This window comes from Saimiri boliviensis, chromosome 6 (genome assembly GCF_048565385.1).
Source record: "Saimiri boliviensis isolate mSaiBol1 chromosome 6, mSaiBol1.pri, whole genome shotgun sequence".
NCBI classification, from domain to species: Eukaryota; Metazoa; Chordata; class Mammalia; order Primates; family Cebidae; genus Saimiri; species Saimiri boliviensis.
The window spans coordinates 90,136,747-90,164,307 of record NC_133454.1 but is presented as its reverse complement, the minus strand read 5'-3'; the positions used below and the strand labels follow the sequence as shown (position 1 = coordinate 90,164,307).

Below are 27,561 nucleotides of genomic sequence, written 5' to 3'. Positions count from 1 at the left end.
TGGCTAACTACCCATAGGACTGATGCCTGCTGAATTGCCTGCTTGGCTGCCAGAAAGACTCTCTCAACTGCAGCAACTCAATCCCAAGCAAAAGGAGCACTGTCACTCCTAAACACTTCTAAACCAGGGTGGCATCCTGCAGGGCCTGAGCATGTACTTCCTGAAGTGCAGTCAGAAACACCCACCCAATTCTACTGATGAAGATGTGTCCCTTCTCGGTGCTATGAGCTTCCAGTTGCCTTGTGCTTTCTCCACACTCACAGGAGATCCATCCACTGCCTCCCATATTTCCACTGGGGCTCATCCAAGTAGCACTGCTGCCACTGGGTACCACAGCCCATGCTAAGGTCACAGAGCCAAGGGGGAAGCCTCAAGGCCGAAGATGCACTCACCTTCTCCTGCCAGCTATGCCAAATGTCATGCCAAATATTAGGTTCCAGCCCAAGCTGAGGTTTGAGGAGAATGAGTGGATGGGTGGAGAATGGCTGAAACAACACTCAGGGGGCTGTAGGCAGGTGAAATACAGTTTTATTCAGCAACTCTCATCTGCACCTCTCTCACACTGTTTGCCTTTATCTTGGTTGCCCGCTCTGGTGTTGCAGCTCCAGCCATGCCCATGCTTACAGCTGCATTCCCTGGCCTGCAAGACCGGCTCTCCCTTACAGCGTCAACAGCTTCACTCTCCCTCTCTGGGTGCAGCCATATGTACAGTGTCAGCAGGGCAGTTATACCTTTTGCAAACAACAGTGGATCCAAGCCTGGTGATGAGCTTTCCCACTTTACGGCTGTGATTATATAGCAAGCAGAGTTACGCACCTGCACTTCAAATTCACTGAGTCACTCTGGCCCAGATGTCTGTCTCAGCCCATTCCTGGCCAAAGTACATCCATGTACCTTACACTTAGCATCTAAAAAATCCCCATCTATAAAATGCAATCACATCCATCTTACAGATCTATAAAGAAGATCAAGTGAATGTATTAATCATCTCTAGAGAAATATAAGATACTAACCTCAAATCACTAACAATTAAGCAAAAATTGTACATTTCCCTCAGCATGGCACTATGCCTCTGAGGCTAAAATGTCAAAGAATGCAACCAACTTGAATCAGGATTTCCCCAGCCCATTTCTTGCTTATATTGCAAACGAAAGACAGCATCAGACCTGGAAAGCAGATATTAGCAAAAGTGCATTGAAGGATTAGCCAACTGCTTTGCTGAGGATATGCCAGGACTAATCACAGCCTGGGGCTGTTTACCTTTAATGAAAATAAAATTCCATTCTGGGTAATACAGGCATTCTAAGTATCCCAAAGATGTCAGATGATGGCCAAAACTTGTAACCTGTAAGTTCAAATGCATGGAATTTGCTGTCAGAAAAGTGATACCCTCAGACTAATAAACTCAAATGAGTAGGGATGAGACATGGCATTCCTGATGAAGAGTTAGAGATACCATCACACAGACCCTTTAAACAGAAGAGAAATTATTTCCTCTCTGATTGCCAATGAAAATCCTCAGGTGTGGATCCAGGCACATTAACTGGTTGTCTCTGCAACTCTAAAACCCTTTCTGGGATAAACACTCACAAGAAGCTGAAAAGGATGATCTGGGAGAGAAAAGTCAACTGGATTTGAGGTAAGGGCAGGAAAAAGAGTGCACAGAAACCTTTTCCAACCAAGCCTCTTCATCCTCAAACCCTAACCCCAATATACCACCTAAAAGAAGAATAGCTGAACAGATGCAGTTATAAATCTGTTTTCTTGTATCCAACAGCTCTGGCTGATATTATTTATAACATTAGTTTAATTAAAGTTTCCAAGGAGATAGATGAATCTCGTTACAATAGTATAGAAAATCAGTTCTTTTCAACAACAACATCAGCACCCTGATCTACCTGGAAAACTCATGCACTGTTTGGGATTCTTTTTTTTTTTTTTCTTCAATTAAAAAGTCCTCATAGCTCATGCATTTTTTATTCTCCAATGCTCCTTTCCAACAAGTGAAGCATAAAAGAAACAGAGAAAACCAATATATGAATGTGTACATTTTTTTCTAACAGAGTTTCACCAGGCGTATTGTTCTGGTTTATTTTCTCTCCTTGCTTTTCTTTTTAAAATTAACCACGCATATCCATCAAAAACACAGAGCAAAATTACAACAATAAAGATGCAAGCATCAATATTTTTCCTATCAGAAAATATGTATTTCTTTTGCAGCCTATTTTCCCCATCCAATCATATATATAGACCCAGGTCCATGTAATACAATGACAACATGAGATGTGACTGAAGGCAGGTAGATGAAATCACTATGAGTTGGAAATGAAGTCTTATTTTCCTCCCTATTCTAGCATATCTCAGGCCTCATGTATGCAACAAAATGCTTTCTTTTTAATCTACTCGTGGCCTCAGGTAGCCAACAAACCACCAGGTAAAAGAATGTCTATTGTGTTTTTTTCCAGTCTTTTCCATTTGCAAACTTGAAAGCCCAGGAGTGCAAGTTGATGAAGAAAAATGCAGGTCACTCACTCATCTTCCACTTCAATTAATCCTTTCACCTCCTATCTCTCTCTTCCATTGAGGCTATCATTAACCAAAGGCATATTTAAGCCCACCAGAAAAAAAAAAAAGAAAAAGTTGAAGGTTCTTAAAAATTAGAAATAGGTCTGCTACTGATGTTAATAGAACACAGGGCAAGGTTAAACTTAGAATCCACCTAATGAGGTTGAAATGAATAAGCCACAGGGTACACACCATGGGTAGAAATGTGAGGGATTATAACTTTACATTAGTTCTCTTTCCTGTTATTTAAATCTCTTTGACTTAGCAGTATCAAAGGTTTTTTGTTTTTTTTAACTTCAGCATTCAGAGGATGTATGTCTTTCACAGCACAGCTTCTATCATCTGCTTGCTACTGTGCATTGCCCTCTGTCTTGTAGGTTATCAAGCTACCAAGGCCTCCATGGCCAGAAAAGCCTGCATCCCACACAAGTTGTCCACTGTCACACATCTGAGGCAGAGAACTCAGGAGGAAAAATAGAGCACAAGGTGTAGAGAAGAAAAGGCCAGCATCCTTTAGGGTCCAAAAGTACATATTCAGTATTTACTCCAGCAAGTGATCAAAAAAAGAAAAAGAGAGAGTGAGCATCCAGGAGAAGTAGGTTTTGTTCTTTGCTCATCCACAACATGCTGCACTGCCAACTCACATTTAAATTCAGATTGCAAATCTCTGCAGGTCCACTACAGAAGTGGCACATTGAAGGGGACAAGTCGAGTGAGTTGCTCTCCCTGGTGCTGAAGGGGGGCGATGCAAGCCCTGAAATAAGCGTTGTGATGAGCTAGAATCAAAAGGAGATATGCCCAGAAGGCTAGAGTTGGAAGAAGACTTAAAAGTCATCTAGTCCTAGCCCCACATTGTATACTTAGGAAGCTGAAGCCCAGAGACAGTAAAGGACTTGCCCAGGGTAGTATCAATTTCTTTCAGTTCGTTTTCCATCAAGAACAGTTTCATGCTAAAAGGCCAGCCTTTCAAAGTAGAGAAGCAAATAGTATATATTTTGCTCACCCATGTGGGCCTCAGGACATCAAGAAAATTATAGCAAATGAGTTTCCTTATTTGTAAAGTTAAAACTTTACATCCTTTCGTAAAAGCCATGATAATTTTGCCTCATGAGTGGTGGGGTATAAATTTCTGAACAACTCCTCACAGAAATATAAAGGGAAAGAGAGCATGGCACTTCCTCAAAGCCCTGCCATGATCAACAAAAAATCTTACACAGAAGGGGGTGTTTCATTTCCCACTTCACCTCAGTTACAAATTTTTTAAGTGATTCTACTGGTGTAAAAAACATGCAATACTGTGCTGCACTACAGGCCAGAGAACTAAAAGACAAACTACTGGAGAACCTTGCTTAGGATGGAAATTAGAATAACCTCAGAAACCTCACATTGTTCAATGAATCTACATTACACATTATGTCCTGAATCCATGGGACATAACCCACTATTTTTACAGAGGGAGCAATGTGACTATATGTTACTCATTTTCAGTATAACACATTAAAATCTTCTCTATATGATGGTACATGTCTGTTGTACTTAATGATGTTATATGTTCATATAGAAGCTTAACATTTTCAGAGGATTTTGCATATACCCTCTAGCTAAATTCTGACCACAACCCTATGGTAGAAGAATTAATATTACTCCCATTTTACAGATGCAAGCACAGTTTCTGACATATGAATGAGTGAATGAATTAATGAGAATATTAGACATAGATTTCTTGCTTTCACACTCTGGCCATTACATAAAAATTACATATTATAAATTGCAAAACCAAGACTAGGATACAAAATGTGTTTCCATCTAGGTTAAACCACGGAGTTCAAATGCCTCAAATATAAAACATGGAAGACAAAACTTTCCTTTTCCTCCCCTCTCCCACACTTCCTTCTCTGTCTCTCCCTACAGGCCTTCCCTCCCCGACTAGCCAAGCTCAATACTACTCGCCCATACATGCTTTTCTCTCACCACACAAGGTTTGGCAATTGTGATGCCTGTGAGATAAACCTTGTTCTAGCCTGACTCATGTGACTGGTAGAGAATCGGATCACATAATGGCAAAACTATAAAGCTGCAGAGATTGTCATGTATTTTCACCTAGACTGGTAGGAAATTGAGAGGTTACTCCAAGTCCCCAAGGAGCTTCCCCTACTGTGATCTCCCGGTCCTGATTGCCTCTACCAGGAATCCAGCAATACATCACACGCTGACTGCTTTACGACATCTCGTGTCCTCTTGCCTTGTACTGTTACTTAAATTTACACACGAGTATGTCCTATCTTCCTAGCTTGGTTGCCATCTCTTCCTACATAGAGGATCTGAAGATGCTTTGTTAGTTTTACATGAGGCATACTCTAGCTTCCAATTTTATTTTAATTAAATTTTGATAATAAGTTGCACTCTTGTATTTCTGTTTATGAATTGACGAGTATATCAGTTGGAAAACCAGGAGATTGAGAGTCTCAGTCTGGCTCTCTTGAAAGCTGAGACCTTTGATAGTCATCTCTTAATTTCCCTCTGCAGACTACAGCAGAAATGCTTGTATAAAACCGATGTCATACATTATACTTGTGACTTAACTAACTCAAAAAATATGAGGTTTAATAATATGACATTGGTAAGTAGTTGTGGAGCTCTCTGGAAGGAAGATGTCATATCAACATGTTTCATTATGAAGAGTCTACACGTATAAACAGATGCTTACATCCTGAAATTACTCCGAAATTTTAGATGGAAACCTTGAATTACTGGCTCATTTAGTGATTTGTGGCTAGTTTTGGATTCTGCATGCTTTTCAAGATCAGTTGTATGCAAAAATCAGATGTGCTCTCTGGGTAATAAATAGCATGTGTTAAAAGTAAAAGCCAAATATGTTTAGTCTAGTCTAGACTATAATCACTTGTTAACTCCCTGTCAAGGTGACAATCAGGCTGCAGATGTGTGTGTATGTGCCATACACAGTTGAACAAGTCAGAGCAAATAAGATGAGAGTTCAGAGCTAAGTTGAAATGTGGTAGACTGCACTTAAGAGCTGACTTTTTCCAGCAGTGAAGCATGAGGAAGTTAACACATGCTAGGGACGCCTGTATATTACAAAAAGGGCTGGCCAAAGGCTGAGTGAATTAAAAGCCATGCATTCCTGAGCTGCTGAAGAGCTCAGTTCCACTGTCACTTCAAGACCAAGATGCTGGGATTCACTGTTTCCAGTTCTTTCCACTGCTCAGCTGCCATTGTGAGTTATCAAATCAGCTGCTTACAGGGCTCCTATCTGCATCCAGGCTTCTTCTGATTCTGATATCCAGGGACTAGGCCCAATCACTGTGAGAGGCCCTGGTGGTTTCAGAATGAATTTTAAATGACTAAATGAAAAAGCCATAAACCTCCTGACGGCAAGGACTCTTATTTCCTCATATCCTGCAAAGCCTCACAGAGATAGTGATGGGCTAAGTGAAAATTAAAAGTTACAAATAAAGAGGAGGAAATTAAATTCATTTTGTTGTGAATTAAAAAGGTTACTTATGAACTGAATCCCATATGTTGGTGGATTCTGTCCTTTGAGTAATGGAGACAGGCTGTAAAGTGAACTGAGAAGGGAGAGGGTGAATCTAAGGAAGGTTTGTTCAGATTTCATTCTAGGCTTTGTTGACAACACTGAATATAAAAGGCAGCCAGAGAAAAACCCAAGGCAATGGAGATAAGCAGTCTGCCCACCCAACTGAATGGTTCCTTTTATGTTTCTAGCTTGAGGTAATCTGCTACCAACACATCAGGGGCTTCTGACTAGGCCCAGCTAAACAGCTGAAGCGAGGAGAAAAGTGCCTCAGTAGCAAGCAGAAAGTGTCAAGCTACCAACTAAAATAGCAGTTTCTTTTCTCATGACAATTTGTGCAATTAGGTCTGAAAAAGCTCTGTCTCTCAATTCTGACCTAAAATAATAATGTGCGAAATCTTGCCACATTAATATTTCTCAGAGCAATGAAATTATCTGGGAAATCTTCTCTTCCTGACTTTAGATGTTTTCACGATCCCTGAACCTTCCGTGGTATCTCTCCCTTGGGAAGACTCCCTGGTGTGGTTGTGGCCTTGTCTTTGGCAGTATATGTCACGAGCACACTATAGAGGTGACCTGGAGGGTGGGTAAGACTAAGGTTTGGAAGGTAGATTCCAACTCAGAGTTTTGGTTATATGCTTATTATATTATGTGATTGACAGCTAGTTATTTATCTTGAGCCTATTTCCAAATCTGAAAAATGGGCCTAGTAAAACTGTCCCCATATGGTTATCCTAAGGAATACTATTCCTAGCACATTACCTGGCCTACAGGAGAGACTAAATCAATGTAGATCCCTTGTCCAGCACCAATGTAAAGGGTTCCCTCAATTACACTCCTCATCTCTCCAAGCATCTCCCAGGATTAGCAATATAAGACATGTGAGAGGGAAATACTAGAAAGAAACAAACTGCTTGCATTGAATCTTGGCCTTCCCTCATGTTCCAAATATGGTGTCAATGGTCCCCACTGTTGGGCTAAATAGCCTACTAGTAGCTAGATGCAGACACTTAGGTTAAGACTTGGGTTCAAATCCTAGTGCTGCCATTTATCAGTAGCAGGATCGCAGACAAATATATAACCTCTGTTTCTTCATCTTAAAAAGAGGAAGAACTAATAGAATGAATGTGGAATAAGTTAATCTATGTAAAGTACACAGCACTGTGCCTAGCACAGTTAACACTCAAATGTTATCTAACACCATCTCCTTTCATGCTCTAATCAGCAGGACACTACTGGGTGAGCGTTTGAGAAAAACTCTAAGGGTGACAGGGATTAAAAAAAATAAGAATCACAAGGTAGTTTCAAATGCATAGCTGAAATTCACTTCCTGTGAGGGTGGCTGAGATTAAAAGTGGTAGAACCAGCATCTTGATATATGGGACAAAGCTTCTGCTACTGTAAAGTTGGCAAGTTGCAGCTGAGAAGAAACTTGTGAAGAAGGTAAGGTTTGTTTTGCGCATTAGACGCTACCTTCTCCTTAATCCTTTTCTCCTCTTTACCATGCTTCAGGTAACTGCTTTTCCAAGACTTTATTTATTTTTGTAGCCCAGCCTCTCCATCAAATTCCTTCTCTTCTTTCTAAGCCAGTGGTATTGAAATGCCAGTCCATGCACCAAGACTAGACTGCCTGCATGGAACCTACATGGAGCGCTTGTTAAAAATACTGCCTCCCAGGGTTACCCTCTCAGAAAATCTGATCCAGTAGGTCAGAGGCAGAGCCTGGTTATCCATTTTTTTAATATGTTCCCCAGGTAATTCTTATGTATAGTCAGATTTGGGAACCATGTTTCTAGACTTTTCCTACATGAAAATCAAAATTTACTTTTCTTATGACCCAGTCTTTTGGGACCATTTTTTCTCCTGACCCACCTGAAAAATGTATTTGTGTTTGGAGTCTATGAATCATTACCTAGCAGCAACTTCATAAGTTTTCCCTCCAAGATCTTACGTAAGGGATATGTTATCCCATAAGCCAAAGTACAAAAAAATATTAAGAAAACAGAAGGAATATTTAGAATACCCTCAGTCAATTCTTTATAAATGGGAATGACTCTAAAGAATACTATGAACTACAGATCTCCCAACCTCTTCTCATTCTCCTGGTAGGGAGGTCATGGTTGCCATGAAGGACTGACAGCATATGAAAGTTTGAAGGCAGGGTCAAAGAGGTGTCATTGATATGCAAAGTAAATAACAACAACCACCACAAATGTGGACTAAGCACTAAAGGCCAAGCACCACCTAAGAATTTCTCTAGAGAGAAGAATGTCAGGAAACAGGGTAAAACTTTTGGAAGGAAGAAACAAAACACTGCATAGCAAGGAAACAGCAGTATCTCCAGGACTATTAAATTGGAAATTACTAAACCAGGGTTCTGTGGCCTCTTTCTGTCCTGTGGCTTAGGAGGACAAGCAGTGCTCTTCCTCTGCAATCCTATTTGGACAGCATGTGGGTGGTAGGTCACGGTGGGTCATAGGAGTGTTACCTGACAGGCCACTTTAATTCTAGGGAACTGAAGGGGCCAATCAGCTCTTGAAAGTGAAAATGGATATAGCAGCTAAGCATTGGCTTTATCCAGGCTGCCCAGTCCCAGTCTGCAGGGTACAAAGGAGCTAGTGATTTCTATGGAAACTCTGTCCAGACATACTTATTATATCTGGTTGAAACCACAATTCTTCAGAAGTGTAAAAAGCACCTGAAATAGCTCACATCAAAATGGACCAAGACTCACCTCAAGATGGCAAACCTTCCCCTGAGCCTGACACAAGTTTCCTGCCCTTTCAAATCTTCTAAAAGAGACTGCAGAGCCAGAGTAACAAGCACATTTAAACATCTCGTCACGATAAATGTGCTGTAAAGCTGACTGACCTTGGAATATCTCTCCTCTTGGTGGTTTTTAGAAGGGAGGCTATCCCCAATATGCCTGTTCTTTATTCTGGGCTCAAGGGAGAAAGCCTTGTGAGGCTGAAAAGTCATTTCAACTTGGATGGCATCATTAATGAGAATCCATAATACATGGGCACTACTCAGAATGCAAAAAAAAAAAAAAAAAAGTCTCTGTAATTGGACTAAGGTCACTTTTCATAAGGATTTTCAGTGGGTTCCGGAGAGATCAAAACTTTTCCCTTGAACACCATTATCCAGCTGTCCAGCCATAAATAATCCAATAGAAACCAATGATCTTTCTCGTTCTTCCATTTTCATTAAGTGGCTCCAGTGAGAGCCATAGGAGACATTTCCATCCCACCCAACCCTAAACCTCCTGTGAAACCCCCCAGACCTCACAAATAGTCCCACCATCCCCTGACAAGCTGGAAGGCTCATTCCTCTGAAGAAAATAGATGGCATCAATTCCAAAAGGCTCAAAGAACAGCCTCTTTAAGAAGCCTCCATTTGGAAAAGATATTTAAGCAAAGGTACGCTTGATGGAGTGAAATAGAACCAGCTGCTTCAGTAGCACAGGCTTCTCAGATTCATTCTGAGGTAGCTGAGCTTATTCGCTTCCAAGTGGAACGAACTCAACAATATATCACCATTAACTGTGATCACAGCTCCATGGAATTCCAGCCAGTGCCTGGAGCACACTGAGGTGCACTTACTATTCCCCAATCTGCAATCAACCTTTTGTACATTTGCTCCTAATCACGGGATACATTTTCATCTTAATGAACTGTTTTCTTATCATATTACAGTTGGTCATTTCAGCATGTCTAATGTCCCATTTGGTAGGTTAAATTACAATTAGAGTCCCTTGGTGTTTGTTTCCTGGCAAGTCTTGAAGGAATTTGATATTTTTTCCCCTTTCCATTGCTTGATTTCAAGGGCAGAATTAGCAATGATCAAAGACAAAGAAATACCTGTTACAGTCGACATGGAGCAGGAGATGAGAGGCGCTAACTGACAGGGCAACCTTGTGCCATCGTCCATCTGCCAACCGGTACGGAAGTGCTTCTGTCCTTGGCTTCCCATTGTGCATATAGTGATACCGAATCTCATCCCTCAGGCCGCTGCTCTCTAGTTCAAAATAGCTGTATGCAAAGGAACAAACATTTGTTTCACTTTAGTTCTGTATATCACAGCCATCATCAATCCCTCAAGCCCTTACTACCAGGTCTCTTACAATCTAAAGTTAGCTAAACATGACACAAAGAGCTAAGACCTGAAATCAATTCACTGTATGGAACCCAATGCATCTATTGTTTGAGAGCCCTCATGGTGACATTCTGAGCCTCTGAAATAGAGATCAATTGATCCACTGTGAGGTAACAAGCCACAGCTAATTAGCAACACTCAGTGCAGTGTTTCTTAAATACTTAAAACTACAAATCAGAACCCTCTTTCCACCGTCTAAAAAAGGCCATTCATGTGGAATGGATCTATTGATAGTTATTTTTAGATCTATTATCTTTACTTTTTCAAGAATTAAAGGGAAATAGAAGTCATGTTGGACATTAGGAACATCAGGGATTGAAATATATTGTCAGAATGAAAAGATTAGTGCATTTTTTCTTCTCCCTAAACAAAAATATATAATTGAATAACAATTCCTAGATAATGAGTAGAGGAGAAAAGGTTGAAGCTAGTCACGTAAGAATCAGTATTTCGAATTATCAGAGAATAAAATATGCAATTTTTTTTCTTTTCCAAAATTATTATACTGTTTTTCAAACCCATAAGAAATTCTTAGCTTTACCACCGTGGTCTGCACTTCAGTCAAAAAATGCAACAAGCAACTTTGGGACACTCCTCAGGCACACAACAGGGCTGGTACTTTCACGGGTGCCAGAACTATTTTGTTTCCGATGCCTCTCTTCTGAAATGTGTCATTGTCATCAACATTGGGCCTGATCTCTCTGCCAGGGCTTGCACTAGGTATTTCACATGTACTAATTTATCATGCAAAAAACCTATAAGACTGGTATTATCATCCTTTTTAGAAAACTTTAAAACTGAGGTTAAGGATTAAACATACCCAAGCCAGATTTAAACTTCAAACTAAATTTGACAGTGTGCTCACTTTCTGCCAGTTCGTTGCCCGTACCAGAGGCATGATGACAAAGTCATGAGGACAGCCTCGCCAGGCACTGCTAGTCCCCATGGATAACTCCAACAACTCATTCATGTAGGCAGCTCCAGAGCTACTTGCCTAGACAGGTAACTAGGCTTAATCCCTAGATTTGGAAGAACTTGCTGCTTCTATTCTAATCCACTGAGCTGGCTAACCCCACTAGCCAAACTGTATTTACTCTAAAAGACAAAAATGCATCTTCCATGAGAACTAAAATGAATATATCATGAAATTCAGCCTCTATTGTGCCTGAATCCCAAAACTCATGCCAAAGAACAAATACACATTTCTTGCTCATTTTTCACAAGAGATCTTTCCAAAGTAAACAGTGAAGGGCAAGCACAGTCAAGACCAGCTTCTGACCTACCTCATTTGCACCAGTACAAAGCAGCATGCCCAAGGTCATAAACTAAAAGAGGCTATTTTTACCATAGTGGCCAGCTTCAGAGCCCAGGTTCATACTTATTAGTAATAATTTATGTAATTCATACTTTATAAGACTACACAGAAGGAAATGCTTTAAACAAAGAAGGCATTAATTTTAAAGGAATTTTCCAATTTTTTCTAAGTAGTTAGAACATTAAAGAATCAGAAAACTTAGAGGTCAAGAAGACATTACAGACTATTGGCCATTCATTAATTCATTCAACATGTCTTTACTGAACACATAATGGAAAGCTAAAAAGGGGTTTAAAATATATATCCCACTTCTGAAGGTGCCTTGTGACTAGCAAAGAAGGAAGTAAAATATGTCCTTCCCCCGCAAAAAAGGTCGAAAGTGGCCTAAAAGGAACAAATGAGGAGCCAATAAAAGTCATTTAATAAATGATTTCCATGTGCCAGGAATATGGCAAGTGCTTTCATAGATATCATCTTTTTAATATCTTTAAGGTAGATATCATTGTCCCTATTTTATAGATGATCAAAGATATTAAGTATCTTGCCCAAGACTATTCAGCACGTGTATAGAAACAGAGCATGAACTTATATTTGAGATCTTACCAGGATTCACACATCAGGAGAAGTCTCTCAACTACTTTATTTGGACCAATAAGCAACTACTGGGGGAAGGAACGTAAACTTGAAAGGGCTTCAATCAATGACAATTAGAAATACTCATAGAAGTCACCTGATGGAATCGTTAAACAGGGAGGCAAATACATTTAACCAGATTTCATCATTATTCTTGGGGTTGTGGCCTCATTGAGCAAGTGTTCAATGTATTATAAACAGGCCTCTAAAGATCACTTTATAAAGCACTGGAGTCAGTGGTTACCTGGGGGTAATCACAAATATATAGCTATGAGAAAAGAAGTCTGTCCTAATGTCAGGCAAATGATACTTGCATCTTAGACTAAAGTTTCTGGCCACATTCTGCACATATTCAAAAAGTGCTGCATCTCAAGCAACTTGGATGAAAATCAAGATGATATATTTTTGAAAAAACATGTCAGATAACTGCTAAAGCGGCCTTAGGGATAATAAAAACACTGGATGGCTAAGCGACATCTGGATAAAATTCTTTCATGAGGGCTGGGAGGAAAATAAGGCAGTATTTCCAGGCTGCAATGCTCTACAAATAAAGACGAGTCAACTCTGAGCAGAAAGTCATTTGGCCTGATGGGATTTGGCTGTAGCCTGGAGGCAAAGACTCATGTTCTGTAGTAGAACCTTGTGACTCAGTGTGGCCTACAGACCACCAATAGCCGCATCACCTGTGGAAATTCAGATTATGGGGATAACCCCAAAGTCTACTACAGCAGAATCTGCATTTCAATAAAACTCTCAGATGATTCATGTTCATTAACATCTATGTTTAGAAGCACTATAGTAGTACGCCAGGTGTTGCCTTACTTCCTGGCCAGGTGGTCATGAAGAGGGGAGCAGACGTTTGATGCTACAAGCAAGTGAATAGGAACCACGTGGTGCTGGCAGGTAGAAGGAGGACCCTGGAAGTGATCATAGGCGGTATCTAGTGAGCAGTCTACCCCTCACTAGTCCTCACTCTTCAGGACTCAGGTGTACTGGGGTCTTCTCAAGAGTCTGCAGGGAAGGCAGCTGTATAAATGATAAAACTATAAGCCAGAGTTTGTAAGTCAAAGATTTTGTAAGCTCTTAGCCTTGGACTTCAACCAAGTGTGTTGTTCCAACAAACTGCCTTTGCTCCCAGGAAAGTCTGCCTCTCCTGCAAATATTTGAAAACAGCAATGATAGTCCCTCTTCTTTCTTTCTTTTTCAGGCCAAGCATCCCTGGCTCCTTTCTTTATACTCCCATCCCCATCTAAACTATGAGCCCCTCCTGGGCATGGATTCTGCCTTCTTCCTCTTTCCAGCCTTCCCCATGTTGGTCACCATGCTCTACGCATTGTCAACTAAATCAATTTTCCACTTAAATACAGCATGCAAGAATAAAGGCACTTGTACAGATGTGGTCTAATGGAAAGTACAGTGCCGCTATCACCTGCTTTTCTCTGGGCTGTGCACAACTATGCTTACACTGACTTTCCCATAAACTAATATCCCAAGACCCTTCACACAAAATGTTATGAAGGCAAATCTTTTCCAACCTGTATTTACTTAGCCAAAAAAAAAAAAAAAAAAAAAAATTTTTTTTTTTTTTTGAGACAGAGTTTTGCTCTGTCACCAGGCGCCAGGCTGGAGTGCAGTGGTGCAATCTCAGCTCACTGCAATCTCTGCCTCCCAGGTTCAAGTAATTCTCCTGCCTCAGCCTCCCAAGTAGCTGAGACTACAGGCGCACACCAGACTTAGCCAAATTTTTAAAGCCCAGGCCTTTGCTTAAGTGCAAGGTGGACCCCACCCAGAATCAACATGCATAATCCCCAAAGGTCCACCCTTGAGTATTAGGTACAATCAGTATTACCATGAACTGAAGTCAAATTTCTTAAGACTATCTGAATTCCTTAGTATATCTAGAAATAAATTCAGGAACAATAATTCTAAAAACATAGGTAAAGATCAATAGTTACTTTTATTAAAATTTTAATCATTTTCTCCAAAACTGATACCAAGGGTATCCTATTTTGAGATTATATATATATATAAAATATCGTGAAAACAGTAAAAGTTAATTTTAGATGGTATCCAGCACTAATTCACAAGTAAAGATAAAAATTTCTTAGAAAATGTATCTTTTCCAGTTATTCTACAAGGATGTATGCCAGCTATTTCAATAAATATATCACACTCCAAAGAGCTCCAGTTAGTGCAGTACCTGCCTACATTCCAACAGTGATTTTTCTATGGCCCTGAATAAACCATTGCTTCCTAGGAGTCTGGGTGGGGAGGTCAAAGCAAAATAGATTTGGGAAATAAGATGACACTCTTTCCCAGTGTGTACCCCTAGAGAACTCTCCAGATAGAGAGAAACCCAGGCAGGCGTCCAGCTACTTTCTATAAAAGGAACAAGCCACCACATAGAGAGAGAGTACCTGGGTGGATCATTTCCACAAATCCTGAAAAATCCTAAAGATAATTTTAAAAAAATAAGTTTCCCAGCATAGGGCCTACGATTTTGTAGGACCACAATAAAGGGTAACTTGGCTGAATGTGGTGGTTCACGCGTGTAATCCCAGTACTTTGGGAAGCTGAAGTGAGTGGATCACCTAAGGTCAGGCGTTTGAGACCAGCCTGGCCAACATGACAAAACCCTGTCTCTATTAAAAATACAAAAAAAATAGACAGACATGGTGGCCCATGCCTGTAGTCCCAGCTACTCAGGAGGCTGAGGCAAGAGAATCACTTGAATACAGGAGGTGGAGATTGCAGTGAGGCAAGATCACACCAGTGCACTCCAGCCTGGGCAACAAGAGTAAAGGTCCATCTCAAAAAAAAAAAAAAAAAGTAACTTCATTTTTATGGGCAATAATAATAACAATGATAACAAAAACAATATAGCTAACATTATGTATATAATAATAGCTAATAATTATTGAGTACTAATCATTACTAGGAGAACTGCCTTTACATCTGTATATTTCATGTCAAAATAATTCCTACAACACGCCTGTAAGATCTTTTACTTGTTTTAACAAATATTTCTATAGTACTGACTATGGGCCAGGCACTAGTCTGCAAATATTTATTCATGCAATCCTCATAACAACCTTAAAAATACCCAGCTATTATCCCTATTTTATAAAAAAAGAAACAAAGGTACAAAAATACTAAATAACTTGCTCAAGTTTGTACAGGTAGATAAGAACAGATCCAGGATCTAAACAAAAGCAGTCTAGTTCCAGGCTTCATGCTTTATGCAGCAACTCAAGTTCATATTTTTAATCACTACCTCATTTTACAGATACGAAATTCAAGTTGTGAAGCTTAGACCCCTATAAGAGGCAGGGCCATGACTTGAACCTGAGTCTGGCAGACAGACACCAAGTGGGTGTACTCAGTGGCAACATTCCATTACTTACTACTGTGTCAGGTGTTTTAAATATATTATCTGCAATTCTGCCAATAATCTTAAATGTGACTTATTATCATAAGTGAGAAAACTGAGATTCAAAATGATAAAATGCCTTGCCTGCAGCCATATTCAAATCCAGGTTTGCTTAATTCCACCACACTGTATTCCTCACTGGGTAGAGTGGCATGATCACATCAAGGTCAGAGGATAAAACAGCTCAAGTGCTCAGGCAGCCTTCGTCCCTGGTTCTCATGGTGCCCCATGCTGCCAAGTCATACTATTGCAGACCCAGGTGCCAGCCCTCATTCTTTATGCTAATCTCATCACTCTGGAAAGAAATGCTACAGTTGTTCATGCTGAAACTTTTTTTTTTTTTTTTAAGATGGAGTTTCACTCCGATGCCCAGGTTGGAGTGCAGTGCCATCATCTTGGCTCATTGCAACCTCTGCCTCCCACATTCAAGCCATTCTTCTGGCTCAGCCTCCTGAGTAGCTGGGATTAAAGACACCCAGCACCATGCCCTGTTAATTTTTGTATTTTCAGTAGAGACAGGGTTTTGCCATGTTGACCTGGCTTTTCTTGAACTCCTGACCTCAACTGATCCACCCACCTCAGCCTCCCAAAGTGCTGGGATTACAGGCATGAGCCACTGCACCTGGCCCATGCTGAAGTTCTTGCCTTTTTCCTGGTCCTATGTCTACTGCTTAGTTAATAAAGAGATGAAGCCAACAACACAAGGTAGGTATACCACGCCCACCTTAGGTCAGGGGTTTCAATAACTATATCCCCTGAAAAAGAGGCAGTAGCACCATTTTTAAGTAAATAGTAGTGGGACTACTGAGGCTTGAGTTGCAACCTTAAATCTACCATAGATAAACCATGTAATTTTTGGCATATCATGTGTCTGCCCCTCTGTCCCTCATTTTTTTTAATGTGTCTTAAATAAAGTAATTATATCTGATCCACAGAGACCTAGAATTCCTCAAAAGGCCCTTAGAGTCCATGGCAGAGGGAAAAGACAAGGCCTATAACCTTTTTTAACCAGAGTAACTTCACTGTCATCTATTACATAAATTGGAGTTTCCCTTAAGATTTCATTCTTCTGGCTCAATAGTTTTAAGCTATTAATAATAGTTTTAAAATATTAAACTAAATAATTTTTAAAGTCCAGCTCAGGTCTAAATTCCTATAATTCTTATGCTAATGGTTGGTCAATTAGTTTCATTCAATCCTTGATACTCTGTCAACATTCAGGCTCCAAACTCCTTATCAGCCTGGAGGAGAGGGGAAGGAGAGGTGAATGCAGCAGATGTGCACCCCACCCCTGGGCACTGGGCACATGGAAAAAAAAAAAAAAAAAAAAAACATGAGAGTAAGTTCTGTGTATTATGTCCAGGCCAAAACAGTTAACAGAGGATGTGCCTTATCCATGCTAGTTGCAGAGGTCCAATGAAGAATTCTGAGGCCTTGTTGGGTGATGGCACCATATGGTGGAAAAGTCTAGGTCTATAAATGACTTCATGAAGCAGAGATACCTTTCCTCACACAGATTAACATTGAACTGGAATGTAAACAAAAATAAACTTTTCCTGATAATAACTAAGGAGATTTAGAGATTACTAGTCTACCTTGACTCCGTAAAGGGAGGTACAGAAACCTGAAACTGAAGAAAGGCAAAAAGGAAAAAGCTGAAAAGTAACAATGGGCACAAGTTATTGCTAGTCTGTTCAGTACAAAGAAATGGCAGTAGGCATGAACACAGTCATCTCCTGTCCTGTGTATCACAGATAAACTGAATTACACGGCTTAATATTCTACTGAGCAAATTGTATTTTCCAAAGATAGCCACAACATCTCCCATCTTGCATACTCATCTGCAATGTGAACTTCATATTCCATCCCTTGAGAAGTAGGAACTGTCTCCTCCCCTTGAACCTGGATGGACTTGTAAGTACTTTGAAGGCAAAAGTAATGCTTGATGACTCCCATAAATCTATAAATGCAGTTTCTATCTTGTTTACCAGAAAACATTCATGCATTAAGCCCTGAGTCACCTTTTAAGAAGTCCAACTATCCTAAGGCCACCTTACTGTGAGGAAGTCCATACCGTATTGGGGAGGCAGCATGTAGGTGATGTAGGTGTTCTAGTTGAAAACCCCAAGTGGGATCCCAGCCAACAGCCATTATAAACATCAGCTTTGTGAGTGAAAACACCTCGAGTTAGCCTGCCCAGTTGTCCACTCTTCCCACTGAAGCCACAAAAGTGGTAGAACACCTTTTGTGGTGACAATAAGAGAATAAGCCATCTCTTCTGAGTTCTGCCCAAATTCCCGATCCAAGGAACCTGTGAGCATAAGTTTTGGGGTAGTTTTTTTATACATCAATAGAAACTGGAACACTCCAACTTCAGGTATACAGATTTTTATTATACCTTTAAAAATTAAAACTATAACAAGTATGTTTTTACTAAATTCCTGGGTTATTGGCCAGATGACCAAATCTCAAAATGCTGATTTTCTGCTTATAAATAGCACCACAGATATATAACTATGCATTTCTTTTAACTTATAAAAATGGAATACTACCAAAAATATAATTTAATATAAACCATTATATCTTTTAAAATACATGGATTTCAGAGGCCACCTAAAAAAATAAATACCTAGGATTACTCTGATACCTTTCTCATTAATCTATTATTTTCTTGTATCAAACCCAAACATTTTGGTCTAAAGCTTCTTGCTTACACAAATGGAAGTGGCCCCCTTGGTGGTTCTTTCATGAATCAGATATCTTTGGGTTCCAGGTCCATGTGCCCTTTAAGGCTACAGAGCTATTTGACTAAGCTAAAGGAAAGTCCTGATTCTGCTAGACAAAATTCTGGTACTCTCAACTTCTGTATACTTTATTCAGAACAATATGGAAAAAGAACGTATACCAGAAAAAAATATATAAAGGGGCTTCAGAACTCAGACATGTTGTGACCAATCCCTCCCCTATGCCATTCAATCCATGTGTGAACCATTTCTGTAAGCCTTCTTTTCTTCACCTAGTAGAAAATAAACATCTACTTCACAGACTTGAGAATAAAATGACATACGTTTGTAAACTGCCTTACAAAATGCCTAGTATCCAGTATAGATTATGATTTCCCTTCTTTATCTCTTTCTATATACATGGAAATAAACAGCCTCACAAAGGTGTGGTGCTGCTGAAAGCATACAAATTCTGCCTTTTTTCAGAAAGAAGTGTTTTTCTGCCTTCCCCTTTCTCTTATTTAGACTAGACCTGGTGATTTGACTTATAGTTGTAAGGTCACATATTAGTTCCACACTCAATCCTCTTAGCAAACATATAGCAAGGGATTAATCATGACAGCAATTACAAAGTGCTTTTCTTATTGAAAATAAAACACTCACTGTTAAATGAAATGTAAAACTCAGGCTCTTTATGCCCATTCAAAACTGTTTTATTACAGCCTTTTAAAATCTATATGGTATTAGCCATGCTGTATTTTAATAAAGCAAAAGCTGGCTTCTAACATCCCCCAGAGAGCCAGGAAAAAGACATGAAACTTCAGGAAAGTTAAGATAAAAAAAAATTAATGACAGAATATATTTAAAATAAAAACACCCAATCAGCTAATTTACCAGGACAAGGGAAGGCGAATCATTTGGTTTTGATTGCTAAGGCCTGCAAATAAAGTCAAATAAAAATATGTATTAAGCAACCAAGCCAAAGGCACTAAGCTTAGAATCACACAACTGCATCTTAAGACTAAGGAATATCTTTGGATATCCAGGAACTCAAAATTAAGATGTTTATTAATATCAAGATTTAGAAAACAGGTACTAAATATATCATGGTGGTTGTAGTTGTAGTGGCAATGGTAATCGTACTAATGACCAAATATATGTAGCACTTGCTGTTTTTCTGAGATGGAGTCTTGCTCTGTTGCCCAGGCTGGAGTACAGTGGTGCGATCTCAGCTAACTGCAACCTCCGCCTCCCAGATTCAAGTGATTCTCCTGCCTCAGCCTCCTTACTGTCTGGGACTACAAGTGCCCACCACCATACCCAGCTAATTTTTGTATTTTTAGTAGAGACAGAGTTTCACCATGTTGGTCAGACTGGTCTCAAACTCCTGACCTTATAATCCACCCACTTCGGCCTACTAAAGGGCTGGGATTACAGGCATGAGCCACCACATCAAGCCATATGTAGCACTTTCTATACTTCTTTGTCAATGTTATCTAAAATGCTTAAAGAAGAAATATTATCGGTCCCAAACAAGAAATATAGTCTTCAGGTTTCTAAATTTGTTTATTTCTATTGTTCAAAAATAAACTGATATATCTATAAAGGTACTCAGTGAAAAATTTCCCTCCATCCTGTACCCAGTCTTCCCAGTATCCAACAACCCTCATAGGCAACTAGTGTTTGTGTCCCATGTAGTCTTACAAAGTTTTTCATGATAAACTCTTTTAGAATAGTTTTATATTTGTAGAAAATTACAAAAGTAGAGTTTCCATATATCCCACACCAATTTGCCTTATTAATGAACCAATATTAATATATTATTATTAGCTAAGTCTATATTTTATTCAGATTTTCTTAGTTTTTAACCTAATATCTTTTTTCATATTCTTATCTAGGGTACTTCAGTAGATTGGTTTGTCATATCTCCTGGAGCTCCTTATAGCTGTTCAGACTTTCCTTGGTTTTTTTTATGACCTTGATAGTTTTGAAAAGTACTGCCAGGTATTTGGTAAAATTTCTGCCATTTGGGATTTATCTAATTTTCCTCATAATTATACTAGGGTTGTGACTTTTGGGGAGGAATACCATAGAAGTAATGTGCAATTCTCATAGCATCAAATCAAGAATGCATTCTACTACATGACATCACTATTGATGTTACTGTCACGGTTAATCTCCCTGACTAAGTGTTTGTCAGTTTTTTCCGTTATAAAAATACTCTTTCCCCTCCCAGTTTTATACTGTCCTCTTTGGAAGGAAGACATTCTATGTAACTCACACTTAAGGAGTGAGGAGTTATGTTCCACCTCCTTTTGGGTGGAATATTGATATAAATTATTCAGAATTTTACTGCATGGAAGATTTATCTATTCTCATTTATTTACTGAAACATTTATTATATCAGTGTAGATTCATAGGCTATCATTTTTTTGTTTTGGGGTATAATCCAACACTGTTTATTTTGTTGCTCAAATTGTTCCAGTTTTAGCTGCTGGACATTTTCACTTGGCTTCTTTGACTTACTCCCATCATTGTGTTTCTTGTTTTGTTTTATTTTGAGAATTTCCTTTTTCTAGTACTACATGATGCTCAAGGCTCATCTGTATATTTCCTGATCCAATCCTAAAATCAGCCATTTATCCAAGGAAACCTTGTTCCTTTGGAGAATGGTATCAGAAATCAAGATTTGGCCACTATGTGTGCTCATTGCCACTAAGGTATTGTTGCTTCTGGGCTCTCTCAGCCAACAGAGCAAAGAAATATATGTGTGTGTACAACAATCAGTATATATTCACATATCTATAAATATTTCTATATGTATTTATACCTAAACTAAGCTAAACATGAATTCATACTGATGTCTTAAACTCTAATCCATTATCACGTATATAATTCTATTCTCTGTCCCATGCTTATCTGTAATCTCCCATGATCTATCATCCATTTACTTAACTATTCACTTTCTGTATACATGTATAGTGGCTTTAATATTATTAACCAATACCCTCAGGTAAACAACTTTATCAACTCAAGTGAAGTATAAGTTCCTTCGGCCTTTAGTGCTACATACTCCATTCATTTCCAAAGTTCCTGAAGTCAGCTCCTATTTCCCCAATCCCAGTTGTTGAGGTTGTTTCACACATTTGTAATACAGTTAGATAACTGTTACATTCTGAATTCCATTGTGGGATCTCCTAACTCCCTAAATGATTATTTAAAATATGCACACATTAAGGTTTATTCTCTGTGCTGTAAGGTTCTGTGGCTTTTGACATATGCATAGTGTCACGTGTCCACCATTACAGAATTACACCCAGTAGTTCCACTGCCTAAAAAATTCCTCTGTTCTTCACCAGTTTAACTCTCCCCCCGACTCCCAAAGCCCTGGAAATCATTAATCTGTTTCTCATCTTTTTTTTTTCTTTTTTTTTTTCCTCTTTTCAGAATGTCATGTAAATGGAATGATATAGTATTCAGCCTTTTCAGATTGGGTTATTTCACTTAGTAATATGCATTAAAGATTCATCCAAGTAAGACCAACCTTAAAAAAAAAAAAAGATTCACCCATGTCTTTGCGTGGCTTAATTATGTATTTCTTTCTTTATAGCTGAGTGATACTCCATTGTATAGATGTACCACAGTTTATTTACCCATTTCCTTATTGAAGGACTTGGTTGCTTCCTGCTTATATGCAGGATTTTTTGTGAAAATAAGTTTTCAAATCAATTGAGTAAACACCTAGAAGTTCAATTGCTGGATTTTGTGATTAGACTATATTTAGCTTTGTAAGAAACTGCAAAACTGTCTTCCAGTGTGGCCATACTACATTACACTCAGACCAGTAATAAACAAGAATTCCTGTTGCTATTCATTCTCAACAGCAATTGGTATTGTTGGGGTTTTTTTTTTATTTTAGCCATTCTAATTGGTGTGCAATGGTATCTCATTGTTTTAATTAGTATTTCTCTAATGAAAAATAATATTAAGTATTTTAATATGCTTATTTCCTATTTATATATCTTCTTTGGTAAGATGTCTATTCAGATCTTTTGCCCATTTAAAAAAACTGGGTTGTTTCTTTACCTATTATTGAGTTTCAAGTGTTCTTTTTATATATGTTGAATATAAATCTTTCCTCAGATATGTGTTTTTCAAATATTTCTTCCAATTTATGACTTTTTAAAATTCTCTTAATCTTTCTGGTAGAACAGAAAGCTTTAGCTTTAATAAAAATCTAACTTAACAACTTTTTCTTTCATGGATCACTCTTCCTGTTGTACCTAATAGCGCATCACTGAACCCAAGGTTATGTAGATTTTCTCCTGTGTTTTCTTCTAGGAGTTTTATAGTTTTGCATTTTACATTAAAGTATACAATCCAATTTTGAGTTAATTTTTTAAAAGATGTAGGGTTTGTGTCCAGTTAATTTTTTTTAAGACAAATGTCCAATTGTGCAAGCATCATTTGTTAGGAAGACTACTTTTTCCAAAGGTTTCTTATACTATGAAAGCAAGTATAAATACGCTATTTTGTCCCATCTCTTTGACACAAATTATAGCATAGTATTCTCACTGTTCTATACTTTTTCCAATTAATATAATATGAAAGCTTTTTTATATACAGAGCATTTCATTTTTACTGTTTTCAATTTGATACATATCCTCCTGCTCAAAATTAAAATCACTCACTTCTCTACAGCACAAATCCAAATTACAACTAGGTAAAGGCCCATTTTCTCAAAGCTAAGCCAGGCTTACATGCTGTGAAACCAAGATTGAAAATCATATATGCAAGGAAGGCACTAAGTGTTAAGTAATAAGCACTAGGTAGTACAAAAACCTTTGAGACATATGCCTCTCAACAGAGAATTTACATGTCACTCGATAAAATAAAATAGAAATTTATGGAAAAATAGACAATACAAGCTGGACCTTTAAATCAAGGAGAGGAAATTCACTCTTGAATGGTGACATAAGAACGTTTCAAAAAGAAGCTAGATGTAGAAGAATGATCTATACTGGAGTGAGATGGGTAAGAGAAGTGCTTGATGAGTGGGGAAAATGTAAAAACATAGAGGAAGAAATGTGTCTCAGATGCTCAGGCAACAACGAAAGAAGAGGTATGAACAGCACTGAAGATGTATACAAAGAGATCAGAGGAGTTGTGAAGCAACAGAAAGGTAAGTTGAGGCTAGATTCATAGAACCAACTACTGACATTTAGTCCTTTCCTACAGCCTAGCAGTTCTCAAACCATTTTATGTCAGGACTCATAGATGATGTTCAAACACTCCCACAGGTCACCAGTCACGCAAAATTTCTGTTTTCTTACCTCTAACTCCAGTCCTTTCTCCACCTCTCAGAAAGCACATCGTATCAGTGGCTCTATGTACCCTGACTCCACTCTAATACGTTAGAGTGCTTTTTGACATAAATGAATCACAAATTCATATCTCCAGTCTAGACCTGTCTTCTGAACTCTATACTTTTGTAACCAACTATTTACTCAACATCTCTCCCTGGATACCCCAAACTCAATACTCCCAAGACATAACTCCTAATTCTTTCCCCAAAACCTGGGCCTCATCCATTATATCCTACATCAGAACAGAAGCTAAAAACCTACGCATTGTCTTTGACACCTTTCTCTCCCCAGCACCTGATGGGCACACCATCAGCAAGTTCTATGGCATCTGTTCCTAAGTATCTACCATATTCAGCCATTCCAAAACTCCTTCACAGCTATCACCTTTATCTTATCCAACTTTTCTACTCATTCAGCTCTCACTTTAAATGTCACCTTCCCAGGAAGTCCATTGACATGCACTCCCCACCACCATCTAGGGTTTTTTTCATAAGACTATGCTCCTTTCCTTCACAGGTATCTCTGTTTCTATGTACATATTTTTCTCATTATCTCATTAATATCTGTCTCCCACTAGATTATAAGTGAACACATGGACTATATCTGTTTTTGCTCACCATGGTATCTTCAAAGCCTAGCATAACATTTAGCATATTGTAGTAACTTAATAGTTTTGGATAAATGAATAAATATAGTAATAAGTATCTAGCGTTTAGTAACAGTAACAAAATACAGTTGGCACACCTTAGTGTTGACTGTAATACAACAAAGAATTGTGACATTGCAGTTGAGAATCACTCTTTCACTCTTTTTTTTTCTTTTTTTTTGAGACAAAGTTTTGCTCTTGTTGCCCAGGCTGGAATGCAATGGCATGGCTCACCACAACCTCCATCTCCCAGATTCTAGCAATTATCCTGCCTCAGCATCCCAAGTAGCTAGGATTACAGGGATGTACCACCATGCCCAGCTACTTTTGTATTTTTAATAGAGATGGGGTTTCTCCATGTTGGTCAGGCTGATCTCAAACTCCTGACCTCAGGTGATCTGCTCACCTTGGCCTCCCAAAGTGCTGGCATTACAGGCGTGAGCCACCATGCTGGTTGAGAATCACTCTTACAGAAAATAAGTTACTCATCAAGGAGGTAATTCAGCAAAAGCACCATTTAAATAATAATAATAATAATAATAATAATAATAATAATAATTGCTAACATTTATCAAGTCTTACCACATACCACCTCAGTAATTACTTTATATACAATATTGCAGTAAATTCTTGGAACAACCCTCTAGAGGAGGTACTATTATCATCTTCATTTAACTAGTGAAGAAAGCAAGTTAGATAGAAGTTAAATGATGAGCAAAGACACAAAACACAAAACTAGGACAAGGATGCCTAAGCCAGACCTTGGAAGACTGAACTATGAGAATCAACACAGACCAAACTGTCCCATAACTGAAATATCCACTACCCATAAGAGTGACTGGGAAGGCTGACACCATAAGCAGAGAGCATTCAGCTGGCTACGAGGCCATCCACCCTGAGATGGAAACAAACTACCCTTCCCAGAACCAGCGTGGAACCCCGCTCTGTCCCTGGAGCTGATGGCTCCATGGAATTGGAGGATGAGAGTGCATGCCTTAGGAAACATGTTCTAGTGGCTGCTTCTGTTAGGAAGATGGGAGCTCTCAATAGAGTGAGATAAATTTTATGGTAAAGTACTTATCATAACTGGCTTGCTGTAAGAACTCAATGTCAGTTATTATTATTGTCATGATTATTTAAATGATAATTTTACTGAATTGCCTCCTTGATAAGAAACTTTTATTTTCTACAGTGATTCTCAACTTCAATGTCAAGGCAGTTTGATGTATCCTAATCATCTGTGAGATGTGCCATATGTAATTTATTACTGCTAATAAAAGCCAGAGGTTCATTAATATACTCATTCATTTATTCCAAAAATATTATGTCTCTACAATTCACTTGGTGCTTGGCTAGCTTCTAAAGACATAATGATGAGCAAAACCAGATATAATCCATGTGTTCACAGAGCTTACAATCCAGTGGGAGACAGTTGCTAACAAAATAATCACACTAATAAATGTAAAATTGGAAATGGATAAGTACTGTGAAAGCACAGAACATGGCTCTATGACAAAGCCTGGATCAGTTTAAGTCACACTGGGATAAAGCCACCCAGCATGAAAAGCACTGGCTAAATGTGAGCATTGTGAAGAGTCTCATAAAGGTTTAGGGTCACTAAGAAGAACAGTGCTTAGGAACGAGCTTAGAAGATAGAACCCAGATGGGCCTAAGTGGTAACAGTCATTCATAGTGAGACACTGAAATAGGCAAGGGTAACAGTCGTTCATAGGGAGACACTGAAACAGGTGAGGGCTATGTCTGGCCTCTCAGGGAGCCATTAGTAAGACCAGTGTAGCAAGCTCCCACCCAACCCACTTGCTATTTCAGGAGCTTCCTCCACAGCCAGTATCACTGCTGGTGGAAACAGTGACTAAACATTCCCACCCCCTACCCTGAATTCCCTGTTCCCTCCTCAGGAGAGGACACCTGGATCAGGTGAGTTCATCTATAAAATCTATTTGCCTAGAGCTAATACATGTAGGTGAACATTTGCCTAAAGCAGTTTTATCTGAAACCAAATTTGATGAAAACCAATTTACGTTCCTATCACATGTGAATTATATATTTCACAAACATGAATTTTTATGTTAGTAGTACTATTAGGGGAAATTGTCATTAAGTAAACTGGCCATTAGGTAAATTGATTTTAGAATAATTTATTCTGGGCAAACTTGAAACACCTAAGCCCAATCTGCAGCCGTTCAAAAAGGTAGGCGGGATGGCTCTGTGTCATAGGGCTTTCTCTCACTGTCAATAAAACCCTAGATAGCTAATATACCCAGGGTCACCCTCCTACCTTCCAAAGCAACTAGTGGACTTCAAAATTAATCAATTTATCCTATGCTAGCATAATTCCTCTTACGTTCTCCAACTCTACAATGCCCACTAGGGCTGAAAGAGCTTCCTGGCCACCATCATCATGAAGCTGCTTTTATCAATTTTTTAATAAGCTCAGTTCATGCAGGTATCTAGGAGGCCGCACCACTCTAAACACTTTAAAAGTGTTCTTCAAACTTGAGGGTGCACATGAGTCAACTTGTCAAAATGCAGGTTCTGATTCATAAGGCCCACTGGGGTCTGAAATATGGCATTTCTAATAAGCCCCAGGTGACGCTCTTGCTGCTGGTCTGCAGGCCACACTATGAGCAGCAAGGTCTTACGAGATGAGTACAATTGTTAAGATGTGCAGGTTGAACTGGAGATGAAACTTACTGGATATTAGAAGGTATTCTTCTCTGATCTTGGATATAAAAATGCAAGAAGATATCAGAAACTTACTCATATATTCATGGAGTTTGAAACTGTGATGAAAACTTTATCTGTGACCAGAGAGTTTGCCAAGCAATGGCTCAAAAGTCAAGTTCCCTAAAAAGGTGATTTCTACAATTGGATATGATTTGTCCCCACCAAAACTCATGTTGAAATTTGATCCCCAGTGTGGTGGTATTGGGGAGTGGGGTCTATTGGAAAGTGTTTGGATCATATGAGTGGATCTCTCATAAATGAATTGGTGCTATCCACACGGTAATGAGTTCTTGCTATCCTGAGAATGGATAATTTCTCACAGGAACAGTGATGGATTGTGAAAGAGTAAATGTTTTCCATACAAGGAATTTTACAAATCACATAAAATATATCCCTACCTACGCTGGAAATGCATTCTTAAGAAAAG

At 38.9% G+C, this 27,561-nt stretch overlaps 1 protein-coding gene across 3 annotated transcripts in view; it reads right to left on the bottom strand.

The window, feature by feature from the left end:
• NELL1 (neural EGFL like 1) overlaps nucleotides 1-27,561 on the bottom strand; it is an 880,670-nt gene that overhangs the window by 718,814 nt on the left and 134,295 nt on the right. For all 3 annotated transcript variants that reach the window (XM_074401240.1, XM_003919918.4, XM_003919919.4), the window contains one exon: nucleotides 9,979-10,149. In XM_074401240.1, the coding sequence (XP_074257341.1) occupies nucleotides 9,979-10,149 (171 nt within the window). The remainder of the gene's footprint in view (nucleotides 1-9,978; nucleotides 10,150-27,561) is intronic.